Genomic DNA, 14,056 nt, shown 5'->3' on the forward strand with positions numbered 1-14,056 from the left:
CTTGAAGGTTTAGTCTCAGAAACCTACCAGGACAGTTCTATCCTGCCCTATGGGGCTGCTGTGAGTCTGAATCACCTCGATGACCTTGAGTGATCCTTCCATTCAGTTGTAATTCTTAATGTTTTGTTATTAATGAGATAATACTTATGCCATGAGTTTCAGACTCTCAGTCTTGGAAGAAATCTCAAAGTAATTTGATTCAGTGAACTGTTTTGGTGTTTACATAATTAATTTATTACTGGTATAGTTAACCAGTAGTGGCAATGCACACAGAACTCTTGACTGTAATAAATTAAGCATGGTTGAAACACCATTGGACTCATAGCACATCAGTTGGTATTCTAGTTGCTTACATTATCCATTATATCCCCAATTATCAAATCAGCTTCATGTTGGCTGGGAATTGATAATCATATAAAACTAAAACAAACAAACCACCCCATTGCCCTTGCATCAATTCTGACTCATAGTGACCCTGTGGACTTTCAAGACTATAAATCTTTATGAGAATAGAAAGTCTCACCTTTCTCCTGAGAAGTGCCTGGTGGTTTTGAACTACTGACCTTGCGGTTAGCAGCCCAACATGCAACCCACTATGCCACCAGGGTTCCTCTGATAGACATGTAATTGATAGTAAATAATAGTGGAGCTGCCTAGTAGTTTGTATTTAGAAAAGCAACTCCTTAAATGGAATGGAATCACTCCACAGAAGATGAGTGAAACTCAATTCCCATAGCAGTGTTTTTGAGAGAAGCAAACAGAATCTATTAAAGTTAATTTGGGGGCAAAATGCATTTTTAACCCTGTTTAAAAAAATCTGTTTTTGTTCAAATTAGTAATTTAAGATCTTTCCCATTCCCTTCTCTACTTCTCTCCCGCTCCAACTCACCAATGAATCTTAAGTATATATTATGAAAAGGTTTCCTGACCTCCTAGGTCGCGGTGGGTCTGAGTCTCTAGTAGCTGCTGGGGACTTGTAAAAACATATGCTTTATGTTCTGCTCTGGAGCAGATGCCGTGGCACTAAGACCCAGAAGCCGTTTTGTTCTGTGTGGCTGGAGCTGGGCAGGCTGAGCTCGCACCGAAGGGAAGGAAGTCATTAGTACCGACCGAGCTGTGGAGTTGGGTTCTTGCAGGATTTCCTTCCAGCCTTTCCCCACTAAGGTTCTTGGGAATTTGAAAGAAAAGAAAGGAAAAAAAATTCTAAACACACAAACCAAGTTTTCCTATTTACAGTGTTTTAAGGAAAGGGTTAGTCTATCGGGAAGGGCAGTTTCTTTCCTCAAGTTAACCCAAGAAGGAAGAGAGAAAAAGACCAAAAAAAAAATCCCCACAAAACAAACCAAAAAAACAAAACCAAAACAACCCCCAAACTCAGAACAGCGTAAAGAAGCTCTGGTTCCAGATCTGTGGAATTTTCTTTGCTAAAATTTACAAACGAGAAATACACTCAGCATTTTGGGAATGGCTCCAGGCTCCGCGTTAGGGTTTGATTGCTTGTCTAATCTTTGAGAAGAAGAGAAGTCGACAAAAGGGGTTTGGATGGCAGAAGCCCGGCTGGGCTTCCGCAGCGGCTGGCGGTCCCAGCCTCTCCTCTGAGGGAGGGTCTCCGCTGCCGGCTCGGCTCGAGACCCCCTGCCGCAGGCTCCTTCTGCAGGCGCGCGCCCGCCCACCCGCCCGCCCGGGAAAATGTCCCGCTCTGGTAGGAGCACGCCGGTGGCCGCCGGGACGCCCTAGCCCGTTGGGAAGTGGGCTCGTGGTGTGGGGATACTTTCCGCGGAACCGCAAGGCGACGAGACTGGACGTTCCGGGGCTTTTCCCTTCGCAGTGACCATGGGGAAGAATTAGGGTGGGAGGGAGGCAGCATGACTTGCAGTCGCCGCTGCCCTGCCTCTGCCCCCAGCCCCCAGCCAGCATCTTGATGTTCCACGTTTCGGCTGTACAAATATGATGAAATGGCAGCCCCGGAAGAAGGTAAGTGTCCCGGCGTGGGGACGGGCCCTGCCGCCCGCCCGCCGACCCAGGGAAGGGTGACAGGGGGCGGTCGCCCTCGGGTCCCTCCACCCCTTCCTTCCGTAGTTTGCTGGGCCAGCCGGTCCAAGCAGCTCTGTCCCCACAGGGACTTCGGCTAGCCCTTTAGGGACGAGTTCCCAAGTCTGGTCTTTGACCACTGCCCTCTTAAGTTTTTCCTTCTGGCTCGGTGCCTGGGCTCCCCGAGGTGACAGTTCCGAAGCGCTCGTTTGCTTTGGAAGCTGGTAGGGCCAGCGGCGAGAAGAGCTTTGTGTCGACCTGGGAGGGTTGTCAGGGTCTCAGCACGGGTGGTGCCCCGTTTCCGGGGGCCACGTGGGGCTGCGCCCACCAGGCACATTCTGCTGGCCCCGCAGGTGGGTGCTGAAGCGCCTGCTCCCCCAAGGGGTTAACGGGTTCCCAGCCGTTGGCAGCCGCTTCCCCAGGGCCCCGCTGGGGGGCGAGCAGCCCCAGCGTAAGCACCCAGCGCCGCCCCCGGGGCCTGGGGCCGGGTGCCTGGGGGCCGCGGGCTGGGGAGGCCGCGCGGGCCCGCGCGAGTGCGCGCCGGCCATTGTGCACGGTGTGTGTCTGTGCGTGTCCGCGTGTAAGCGTGCACTGCTAGTGTGTGCAGCGATCGCGGAGGAGGGGGGAAAAAGGGGAGGGGATCCTGTGCTTTTTGCAAGATTATTTCCTAATATGGCTCCTTTGTTGAGAACTACGGGAAAAAAGTGGGGGGGGGGGTTAGGAAAAAAATCTGGTGGTTCTATCAAAATAAATTGGTTTTGGTCATAAGGGGAAAAAAACATTTTTAAATGTGGGACTGGTTCCTACCCCAGGACGCTGAGGGAGAAAGAGCTTTCTTCAAGTTGTTGGCGCTGTACCTTTGGCAAAGGGCTCCCTTTGCCTAACTTGTCGAACTGGCTTTAACTGTTAAGTGAACGGACGCTGGGTTCACTGCGTGGCACCACTTTCCCGCCCCCCCCCCCCTTCCTCACTCCCACCCCCCCACCCGCCTTCAAATCCCTCCCTCGGCCGTGGCTTTTATTGACATTCTTCTGGAGGGAAACACAGCACACCGATGGTGGCGCACCCCTCCCCAGCCATGACCTGGCTTGGTGTTTTACTTGAACTAGCTCAGCCGACTTCCTTTGTGACACGACATGTGCGATACTGTTTTGACATCAGAACTGAAATAGAAATCATATGTGAAAGGCCAGAGAGGATCTTGTCCATTTGCTTTCTCGCTGGGGAAGCTGAGGAGCCCGGCACGCCTCAGTACACAGCCTCTCAAACTGAGAGGTTTTACCCCCGACATCTAATTGGTGCGATTTTGTCTTCTGATGCCATGTAGCCTTTTCTGCCTCCATCTGAAATCAGAACCTCTCACATTGTAGCCCTCATCTTCAAGCTTCTTTTTCGGTGAGATTAATTTCATTTATTTTGGCTGAGGGATCTGTATCACCCTTTCTCCTCCTTCTCCCCTGAGCCCAAGAGGATGAGGACAAACCCATATAAGAAACCATATAATTAAGCAATTGGAACAGATGAGGCATATTCCTCTAGTCCTCCATGCCGGCTATATTAGTCAATTGCATATTTATAAGCAGTTTGAAGATGTCTGCAAACTCTGTTACATTCCGAAATGTCTGTTTTTTCTATCTTACCCACGATGCAGTAATTCATGTGGCTATGTCTGTGGAAATCCCCCTGGGTACTGGTATTGCTTGAACCACGGAAGTATTATTCTTGGCAGTCAGGTGGATTTCTGGACTCTGGCAGATTTGGTTTCAAGTGTTTGGAATCACTCCGTGGTATTTACTCAGTCCGCTATGTTTAAATGGCTCTACCAGAAGGCTGTGTTTATTCTCTGTGTTCATAATCTCAAATCATCATGTTGTAAGGATTGAGAGCTAATTCTGCGCAGTCCGTAGAAGATTAAAAAATAAGCCGAGCCATCAAATCCTGAGTGATTATTTGTCGGCGGCCGTGTCGGCGGCGGCTTGAGAGCGATTCTTGCTCCTTCTGTGTTGGAAATGGACACAGATGAGACTCAGCATTCATCTCCAGTAGGGGACCAGGAAGTCTTCGCAAAGACGAGTTTTATTTTCTTTCCTTTGCCAGAAAGCTCACACGATCAGATCATTGCCATGGTTTCTGGCTGGGGCACGCTCACACATTTCTTAGTGGTACAGTCACATGCCATGTGTTTTACCAAACTGTTTCAGAGAAACCATTTACACTCCAGATGAAAAGTGATGCTGCATTGATGTGGCTTTGAAAAGCTAGAACTACCCCACCCCCAGCCCCAGCACTGCCCCCAGCAGGCCCCACCATTGGGATAAGGTAGAGTGCCTGGTCAGCCCTTGCTAGTGCCAGAAGTTTTCTAAATGCTGGCCTCACTGTAAGAGAATGACCACGGCAATAGGCCGGGGGCAAAGTGGGGTATGTGTGTCACAAAGTGAGAAGGGAAGGCAAAGATGGTGGAATTTTTCCACCAACTATTGGAAGACCCCTCATGGGTTCTAGATTTGTTTGTTTCTGCAGCAAGTCCTTGATTAAAGGCAGGACATTTTTTCCTCAGCTGCTAGCCTAGTGAAGCGAAATAACGAGCTCAAGATGTTGGGACACGCTGGAATATTTAGTTAGGGTCTGCTCCCTTTTACAGCAGGAGCCTAGTAGCACAGCACTTAAGCACTTGGATGCTACCCCAAAGGTCAGTGGTTCTGAACCCAACAACCGCTCCATGGGGGAAAAGATCCAGTCTGAGCCCATAAAGATTACAGCCTAGGCATTTCTATGAAACAGTTCTGTTCACCTTATGGGGCTCTTTGAGATGCAATGACTTGATGGCACATGACAACAACAAAGAAGCCACTCAAAACAGCAAACCAGACTCACTGCCATCGAGTGAATGCTGACGCAGTTACCCTACAGGATAGGTTAGAAGTGCCTTGGTTGAGTGTACAAGATTTTAACTATTTATGGGAGTAGAAAGCCTTGCCTTTCTCCTGTGGGGTGGCTAGTGGTTTCAGCTACTGCTGACCTTGCAATTAGCAGCCCAACTTGTAACTGCTATGCCACCAGGGCTCCTAAAGAAGCCACTAGAACATGGCAAATCAGGTTCTACCCTGAAGACCAGTGAGGAGCTGAGGATCCAATCTGCCAGAGCTCAGGGGGTCTCTGATCATTGAATAGTCATTGCTTTCTCCTGAGGAGCAGCTGGTGGTTTCAAACTGTGAACCTTGCAGATTGTAGTCCATCTCATAAACACTACACTATTAGGGCTCCCTTGAACTCAGATTGGGCCATGCGATGACCAGACTCTTCATCCAAAAGCCTGAGAACTGAGCTGATCCCAGTATGTGAAGCTTTGCTCCCTGGTCATCTGTTCCAGCACCAGCATGCCCTTCCTCCCTCCTTTCCCTCTCAGCCTCTGCTGAGGAGAATCAGTGGTTTCACCGAACTCCGAATCTTATTGCTAGTAATCTCTCCATTTCTTTAGGTAGAGATCCTTTCTCCCTATTATACTCTAAACTCTTAGGGTCTCATATCTCTTTTTGGGTACTAAGGGTAATCTAGTTCCATAAATCTTTGTTTGATATAAGATTAAAGAAGACAACTCCCCCCTCCCACACACACAAAACCTCATGATGAAAAACTCATCAAAAAACCAAGCTGTGCCTTCCGAGGGGGATCTCCTGGGCCAGTTCCGTTCAAGGCAGAGAGCTCAGAGGACTCAAGAGTGTCATGGGAGCTTGTTGTGAAGAAAATAAAAAGCTTCTTAGGTAAGAAAAAGACCAAGAAAGTCGTGCCAAGGAATTTTTTCCTGTTACACCACACTTGTTCATTCTTTGAGGGAAGCAATGGCTATTCAGTGATACTTTTGTTGGGAAACCTTACCCTATCCACCCTGCAGCTGATCCGGCCCCTTCAGCCACCTTTTTGCTCCTCAAAGCCTCACTGCCACCAAGTCATTGCTGACTCATAGTGACCCCTTGTGATTTACAAGACGGCTTACGGGAGTAGAAAGCCCAGTCTTTCTCCTGCGGGGTTGCTGGCGGTTTCCAACTGCCGACCATGCAGATTAAAGCCTGAGTAACCACTCTGCCACCAGGGAAAAAGACCATGATTTGAATCCCTCAAAGAGGCCCAAGCTGCCATTTTGATAGGGTGTAAATGGAAGTGTGTAGAATTCTTTTGGGGATGGGCTAGAGAGATAAAAACTCTGCCTTCGGGAGCCTGCAGGCTTCGGTGGAAGACGTATAAATAGTAGTTTCACATTTTGATATTTTTGTTTAATAAATTGTTCTATGATTTTGTAGCCCCAAAAGAGGGTGATGGGGTGGAATAAGAATGATCGATTTACAAAACCTGCGTTTTAAGGCTTTCGTGTGCCCAGATGTGCTGTGAATGTGCAATGTAAGAAGGTTCGAATCTTTTCAGTGACGGGTAGATAGCAGACTGTGGTGGATTCTTAAAGGCAATGAGGATGTGTTGTCTCTCCTTAGTTTTGTTTGTTTGTTTTTTAAATAGAGAGCATCAGGGAGTGGGGAGGCACACTCTCCTACCTACACATTCTACATGGTGGTGGGAAGGAGGGTCTACCACCAGGCTCTGTGATCAAGACCAGGGGGCTAGTGCCCCCACCCTTTCATTCACAGAACCCTCTGGGTCTGGCAGAATGTACTCGCCCCTTCAAGCTAAGAGGCTGGCATGGATCACTCGCCCCTTCAAGCTAAGAGGCTGGCATGGATCACTCGCCCCTTCAAGCTAAGAGGCTGGCATGGATCACCCACCCCTTCAAGCTAAGAGGCTGGCATGTATCACTCGCCCCTTCAAGCTAAGAGGCTGGCATGGGTCACCTTGTATTTGCAGAAAGGATAGTGATTAAGATGCTCATCGCCTAGGAGCATGTTTGTTTGCAGTGCTGAACTGATTTCTACCCTTGAAAGTCCAAGGATTAGTATCAGATAACGCTGTGTAAATAAGACTGCAGTCTGGGCCTGCAGGACAGCTGCCACAGAGGGGAGTTTTCATTGCTTATCTAATGTTAGATTACTGTTCACACATAATAAAAGATCATTAATAGGACTGTGCCACAGAAGCTACATTAATTATGTCATTTGAGAGTCGTATGATGTATTTATCTGGTTGTACTTGTCACATTAATATAATGTGAGCCAGGCTCCTTAAACAGCTTCTCTGGCGGCACTTCATTTCAGAAGCTTGTTGGGAGGTTGGCCTGTGAGGATTGCATCCGGTAACTCTGTGTTTGGGAATAATAGCTTATTACCTCTACAAAAGAGGGCATTTCAAATCCATGCACTCTGTCCCCCGACCAAGCAGCTGCTTTCTGGATTAGGAAGTTAAACCTCCAATTCTAACACAGTTTTATGAAATTACTTAGCTACCTGCTCAACGGTGCTCCTGGTTGGTATTATCATCTTATTTGTCAAGGGCCACCATTGGTTTAGGAGTATAAAAGCAAGCCAGAAATCACCAGGCCTTGTATACAAAAGTGGTTCTCAGGAGAAGTCTTAGAAATGTCACGACAAAGATCTTTCTACACACTGCTCTATACATCTGTCCCCAGGTCCACTTGCGCCCTAAGAGATCTAGGTGCAGATTCTGACAGCTCCACTGACTTGTGTCCTTGGGCAAGTCATTTAATCTTTCACATCTGCCTCTCTACTGTTAGAGTTTAGCACCTCCTTATCACTTCCTGGATCTATTGCAAATGGCATCTAATGATATTTCTTTCTCTGGTCTCTCTCTCTCTCTCTCTCTCTTTGCTCACTTTGGGTATGTTTCTAGCTTCACATCTTGCTGTATGTGATTGATGTCACCGAAGAGAAGGAGAAACCAGAAGACTGCAGTGTAGGCTTTCTAGTGGCCGGAGACCACCTTCAACATTTAGCCATTGTGGAGCTAATAGCTTAATCTCTCTGCGTTCAGACGCAGTCTGTTTCGTATGACTGCTAGAAGAGCACCTGACCTGTTGTAAGCACTCACTGCACTTCCCATCTTAGAATGACTGGCTCAGCAGGCTTCTCTTTCTTCTCTCAGACTCAAATGCTGTTTCCATTCTTTTCTGAAACCTCGAGGACCAACCCAGTTTCCTTCTCCTTACTGTATCTTTCTTTCCATTGTTGCTGGCCATTGTTGGTTGCCCTCAGCCTCCTTGAACTATTGTGCATATGTGGGCTGCACCCATAGTCCTGTACCCCAACTCTCAACATACTTGTCTCTGCCAGCTTAAAGTTTGGAGGGCGGGAGCGATCCTTTTAATTTATATCCCAGCTGATGGACATTGATGGGACAGAGTGGAAGCCGAGTGAATGGATGAATGAGGGTGTGTATGGAATGGTGTGGTTGTATTAGGCCATTGGTAAGAAAGAGTCTCTTGTCTTAGACATGCCTAGCTCTGTGATGATCTTTACACATTTGTCATGTTTTTTGAACACTGAATTAAATGGGGATGAGGGAGAGTGACATAAAAGGTTACTCCTATTATGCATGTGTTGAGACGAAAACCACAATTATGAGGTGGTGGTTTCACATCCAGGAGCTCTGGTGACATGGTAAGTACTCAGAAGCTAAGAGAAAGGTGGGTTGAGCCCAATCAAGAGTGACAGCTTCAGAAACTGACATGAGCAGTTCTGCCCTCTCGTCTGTGAGTTGGAATCCACTTGAAGGCAGTGAATTTTTTCCCCTTTTTTTTGGGGTGTGGGGGGGGGATACATCATTGTGCTGGTGCTAACTGCTTCTGAAATGTATACTGTAAAATGGTTTATTTTCTTTTATAACTTTCACCTCAATTACAAAAAGTCACAATTATTTGGGAAACATCTCTCAACCAGTCCCATGATTGTATACCACCAGAATCAAAGAAAACAATCAGTACCATGATTGTGTACCACCAGAGTCAAAGAAAAGCAAGCCATTGCCATTGGGTTGAATATGATTCCTAATGATCCTAATGGGGCTTCCAAGGCTGCCAATCTATGGGAGCAGATGACTTCATCTCTCTCCCATAGAGGAGCTGATGGCTTTGAACCCCCAATCTCGTGGTTAGCAGTCCAACTCTTACCCGCCTTTGCTACCAGGCCTCCTTCTAAACCACCAGAGTAAATATATTTTCTCAGTCCTGGTTTCTGACCTGGCCAAATTGGTAGGGAATGGTCTGTTACAGAAAACATCTTTGGGGAACCTAGGAGATAGCCGGTGATGGATAGCTAGTAGACTTGGTCATAAGGGAGAGGAGTCAGTGATGAGGAAATAAGATTGGGCACCTTTACTGCTCGGAGCCAGCCAATACAGTGTCAGAGTGCGAGGCCAGGGAGTTTAATTGGCCAAACTTCGAGGAAGGACATGAGCAGCCACCTTCATTTTGCTCGTCAGCCGCAGCGATGACCTGCTGAGGAACACACCATGGATGCCAGAGAGTGCCTGAGCTCCCAAGCGGCCTGTCAGCTTCAGCTTCCACAGAGAATGCATTCACTCATTAATACCAATGCCTGTCTCCGTTTTAAGGCTTTGCTTTTATTGATGTGCTAAGACCATGTCATTTTATTGAAAGCTATAAAAATTATATCATTTAATTGGCGTTTTCAGGAGTGATATGATGCTCTCACCCTGAAGTTTCCTGCCAAGTGCCCCTTGTTAGGTTTCTGTAGCTAAGAAGGGTGTCCTCACGTGATGCGCGCTTTGACAGTATTTCTTGTTCAGCACACTTTCTTCTGTAGAGTTGTCGTCTGTTATTGAAATGCTCTGTCTTTGTTAGTTGGAGTATTCCTTTCTGGCGACATTGTAAGAGAGACAGAAATTATATCCTTTGACTTACACCTTCTGGGTAATAAACGTGACATTTCTGGAAATGGCTCATGAGATAAGCTCGATAACAATTGCCAAAGCTATACCTAGACTATTTTTTAAAATAAATGATCCCATGTTTCATTGATGTTGAAAGTCAACAGTTTCTAATGTACAATTCATTGACATTGATTACGTTCCTCAGATTGTACAAACCATTCTCACCCGACGTTTCCAAGTTCCTTCCCCATTAATAGTAGCCCAACCCTAGGGCCCCCTTCTTTCCCATCGTGTCTTTCGAGTTGCTGTAGTTAGCTTGTTCCCATCTAGCTAGATCTTAAGAGAGCACAGTGCTTCAAGGCAGGCATTCTATACTTAACAGTGTAAGTAATTTATTACTGAAATGTCTGTAGTGTATTCCCAGAAGCCCTGGTTATGCCGGCCAATGCACATTCATGAATGTGCCCATAGTTCTAGCATCATAGCTTTATGGGAGGCAATATTTTGGATTTATATCAGGTTGGGGGCACTGAGACTTGTGGAAGCGCAGACATCCAGGCACTGTGAGTCAGAGAGCAGTTAATGTTAGGAATGGGGCTCTGGCAGAGGCAGATCCAGATGACTGTATGGAGTTCATTGTGTTTGAACACATAATATTCCAAACACACAGTCTGCTTAGACATGGATCCACAAAGGAAGCAGTGGGGAGGAGGGAAGGAGGAAACCCATAAGGAAACATTTGCATGCCCAGTGATAACTTTGTTACATCTGTTATTGATAAAAGAACATTTTTAAAAAAATTAAAGAACATTTATTTATTGACAAATAAATCCGTATTTTGATTTGTCCAGTATAGTCATTCCTTGTCTTAAGGAAAATAAAAAAATACTTTTTGGGATTTGAAAATAGATAGGTGCTCAATTGTTTTATGCAACCCAAAACCTAGAGTGTCCATTACACTGATCTGGGTCATCAGTTCATGTGTTAGACTGGGATCTTTTAGAAAAATCATTTTATTGGGGATGCATACAACTCTTATCACAATCCATATATACATCCATTGTGTCAAGCACACTTGTATATTTGTTGCCATCATCATTCTCAAAACATTTGCTTTTTACTTGAGCTCCTCATTTTTTCCCCTCTCCGCCCCCCTCCCTCACGAAACCTTGATCATTTATACATTGTTATTATTTTGTCGTGTCTTACACTATCTGATGTCTCCCGTCACCCACTTTTCTATTGTCCATCCCCCAGGGAGGCAGTTATTTGTAGGTCCTACCCCATCTTCCCCTTACCTTCCTCTATATTGGTCCTGAGGGATTGATCTGTCCTGGATTCCCTGTGTTTCCAGTTCTTATCTGTACCAGTGTACATCCTCTTTTCTAACCGGGTTTGTAAGGTAGAATTGGGATCATGATAGTGGGGGTGGAGGGTAGGAACCATTAAAGAACAAGAGGAAAGTTGTATGTTTCATAGGTGCTATAGTGCACCCTGACTGGCACGTCTCCTCCCCGTGACCCTTTGTAAGGGGATGTCCAGTTGCCTACAGATGGGCTTTGGGTCCCCACTCCGCACTCCCTATTATTCACAATGATATGATTTTTTGTTCTTTGATGCCTGATCCCTGATCCCATTGACACCTCATTATCATCCAGGCTGTGTGCTTCTTCCATGTGGGCTTTATTGCTTCTGAGCTAGATGGCTGCTTGTTTATCTTCAAGCCTTTAAGACCCCAGATGTTATATCTTTGGATAGCTGGGCACCATCAGTTTTCTTCACCACATTTACTTATACACCCACTTTGTCTTTAGTGATCGTGTCGGGAAGGTGAGCATCATGGAATGCCAGTTTAATAGAACAAAGTGTTCTTGTGTTGAGGGAGTACTTGAGTGGAGGTCCAATGCCCATCTGCTACCTTAATACTAAACTTATAAATATATGCACATAGATCTATTTCTCATTGTCATATATAAATATATTTACATATACATGTACATGCCCATATTTTGACCTCTATAAATGCCCTTTGTCTCCTGGTACTTTTTTCTATTTCCTTTTACTTTTCTCTTGTCCCACTATCATGCTCAGCCTTCATTTGGGTTTTAGTAAATCCTCTCAGTTACATTGCCCTTGATCACGCCCTACCAGGTCCCCTACACCCTCCTCGCCATCGATTTTGGATCACTTGTTTTTCCCTTGTCCCTGTGTTTGTTAAAACCCACTTCCTTTCCCCCCAGCCTCCCTCTCTTTCATTCCCCCGCCCCCCACCGGAACCGCTGGTCCAGTTGTTTTCTCCTCCAGATTGTTTATCCGGCTTCTCTTATCTAGTTAGACCTGCAGAGATAATAATATACACAAAAATAGGACAGAGCAAAACAAAACAACAAAACAGCAACAATAAAAAGGTTAGGCTGGGTTTTATAGAGAAATAAGACCAGTTACACCAGGTCTCTTGCTGCAGCGCCGAGAGTGGGACCGCCCAGGAGCGGAAGCCAGGAATTGTTTCAAGAAAAACGCAGATAAGTCAGACATGGGAGAAATTGCCAGCTTCGATAAGGCCAAGCTGAAGAAAACGGAGATGCAGGAGAAGAACGTCCTGCTGACCAAAGAGACCATTGAGCAGGAGAAGTGGAGTGAAATCTCCTACTCCTGGAAGATTTGCCCCCTCCATTGTCTACCAGACTGATGTAGAGGAAGAGTCACCTGCAAGATGGACACAAGCGACAAACTGCACTGTGAACCCACTGGCCTCCAGGTCTCTGAAGGGACTACCAATTCTCCGGTCTGCCTTGGGATACTACAGAAAATTATTTGTATGGTAAATGAAAATAAAACACATCTTGTGGCATAAAAAAGACCAGTTACACCCAAGAATATATAATAAAGAAATATATATAAAAAAAGGAATTTATATCAAGAAGGTAGCCCACATAGCTACAGAGCAGCTGTAGTTCAGCTTAAGTCCATAGGTCAGATGCTAAGCTGGAGACCCTTCCCAGCTCATACAGTTGCCTGTACTGGGGAACCAGGAGGTAGAAAGGCCACAGGCCAATTGAGGCAGAGTTGAGTGGATCCAATATCTGTAGGCAACATGGTGGCCTGCTGAGAGCACCTAGGACTGTTGTACCTACCTAAATCTCAAGGGACTGCATACAGAATCCAGGCCAGCGAGAACAAAAAGGGACTCATGCAGAGTCTCTTTTATGGATATCAAATAGGCCACTCCACTCCCCCCCCCCAAAGTAACCTGAGTAGGAGTTTGTGTTCCGCTTATATCTGATGCGCCACACAAACCTGTCACAGTTTCTTCAAACAACAATGAATTGTTAGACACACGTTTTATAAGTCTAATATTTAGCAATGAACCTTACAGGAATGCATGCACACATGTTCAGGATTATGCTAGTTTGTGGTTGGTATCTGCGAAGAGCTGTAATGCTTGGGTCCAGTATCTGCCAGATACGATACTTTGTAGTGTGATTTTGGAGTTGAGATTTTTAAGTATAAATAATATTGTTAAATACAAACTAAATCAGGAGCTGATTTCAAGGGCTCAATGGAAAGTAAATATCTAGAAAAGAATGATGGACTATATGTCCGAATATGTCGGATACAATTGATTTGTAACGAGAGTTGTAAGAGCCCCCAATAAAATGATTCAAACAAACAAACAAACAAATAAAATGACATATTTTTGATAAAGGGATAAAAAGACAGTGTTATGAGTGGACCCATCAATTTTGGGGTGGGAGTAAATTTATCACATCATAAGTAATTGTCTTTTTCAGAGTGTGGGCTAGAGAACAAAAAGATGCAGTGGAAACCACTTTATTAGTAGTAATTTTGGTAAAAGTTTTAGGGTGACCAAACTTGATGGTGTTTGGTGATCTTTGGGGGAAAAAACAAACAAGCGAAAAACAAACCTGCGATCTAATGTTGGGAACAAGCTTTAGAAATAGTAGTGACAAGTATTGAAGTTAATGGCTAACATGTGTTTGGTGGATTAATTTTAATATCCCATGATCTCCATGGTCTCCATGGAAAGTCGCTGCACTAATATTTATTTGTATTAAAAGTCATGACTTTTCCCTGGTCATTCAAACTTAACTCATTAACTGCCAATGAATAAAGGCATTCATTCCAACATTTAAAAATATTAATTCCAACAGTATTTTTTCATGTCAAATTTTCCAAAATATCTTTTCTGCCTTTTTTAAAGCACAAGATGCTGAGT

The 14,056-nt window shown here is 45.4% G+C and overlaps 1 protein-coding gene across 4 annotated transcripts in view; it reads left to right on the forward strand.

Annotated features, from left to right (window-relative positions):
* The window catches only part of TTC28 (tetratricopeptide repeat domain 28), a 696,928-nt gene that overhangs the window by 229,305 nt on the left and 453,567 nt on the right, over positions 1–14,056 (forward strand). The window contains exon 1 of one of the 4 annotated variants that reach the window (XM_075534767.1): positions 1,113–1,974. The exons of the other annotated variants lie outside the window; for them this stretch is intronic. Within the exon in view, the coding sequence (XP_075390882.1) occupies positions 1,948–1,974 (27 nt within the window). The 5' untranslated portion in view covers positions 1,113–1,947. Of the gene's footprint in view, positions 1–1,112; positions 1,975–14,056 lie in introns of those variants that run through there. 4 annotated transcript variants of the gene reach the window in all.

Source organism: Tenrec ecaudatus, chromosome 16 (assembly GCF_050624435.1).
Source record: "Tenrec ecaudatus isolate mTenEca1 chromosome 16, mTenEca1.hap1, whole genome shotgun sequence".
Lineage (NCBI taxonomy): Eukaryota > Metazoa > Chordata > Mammalia > Afrosoricida > Tenrecidae > Tenrec > Tenrec ecaudatus.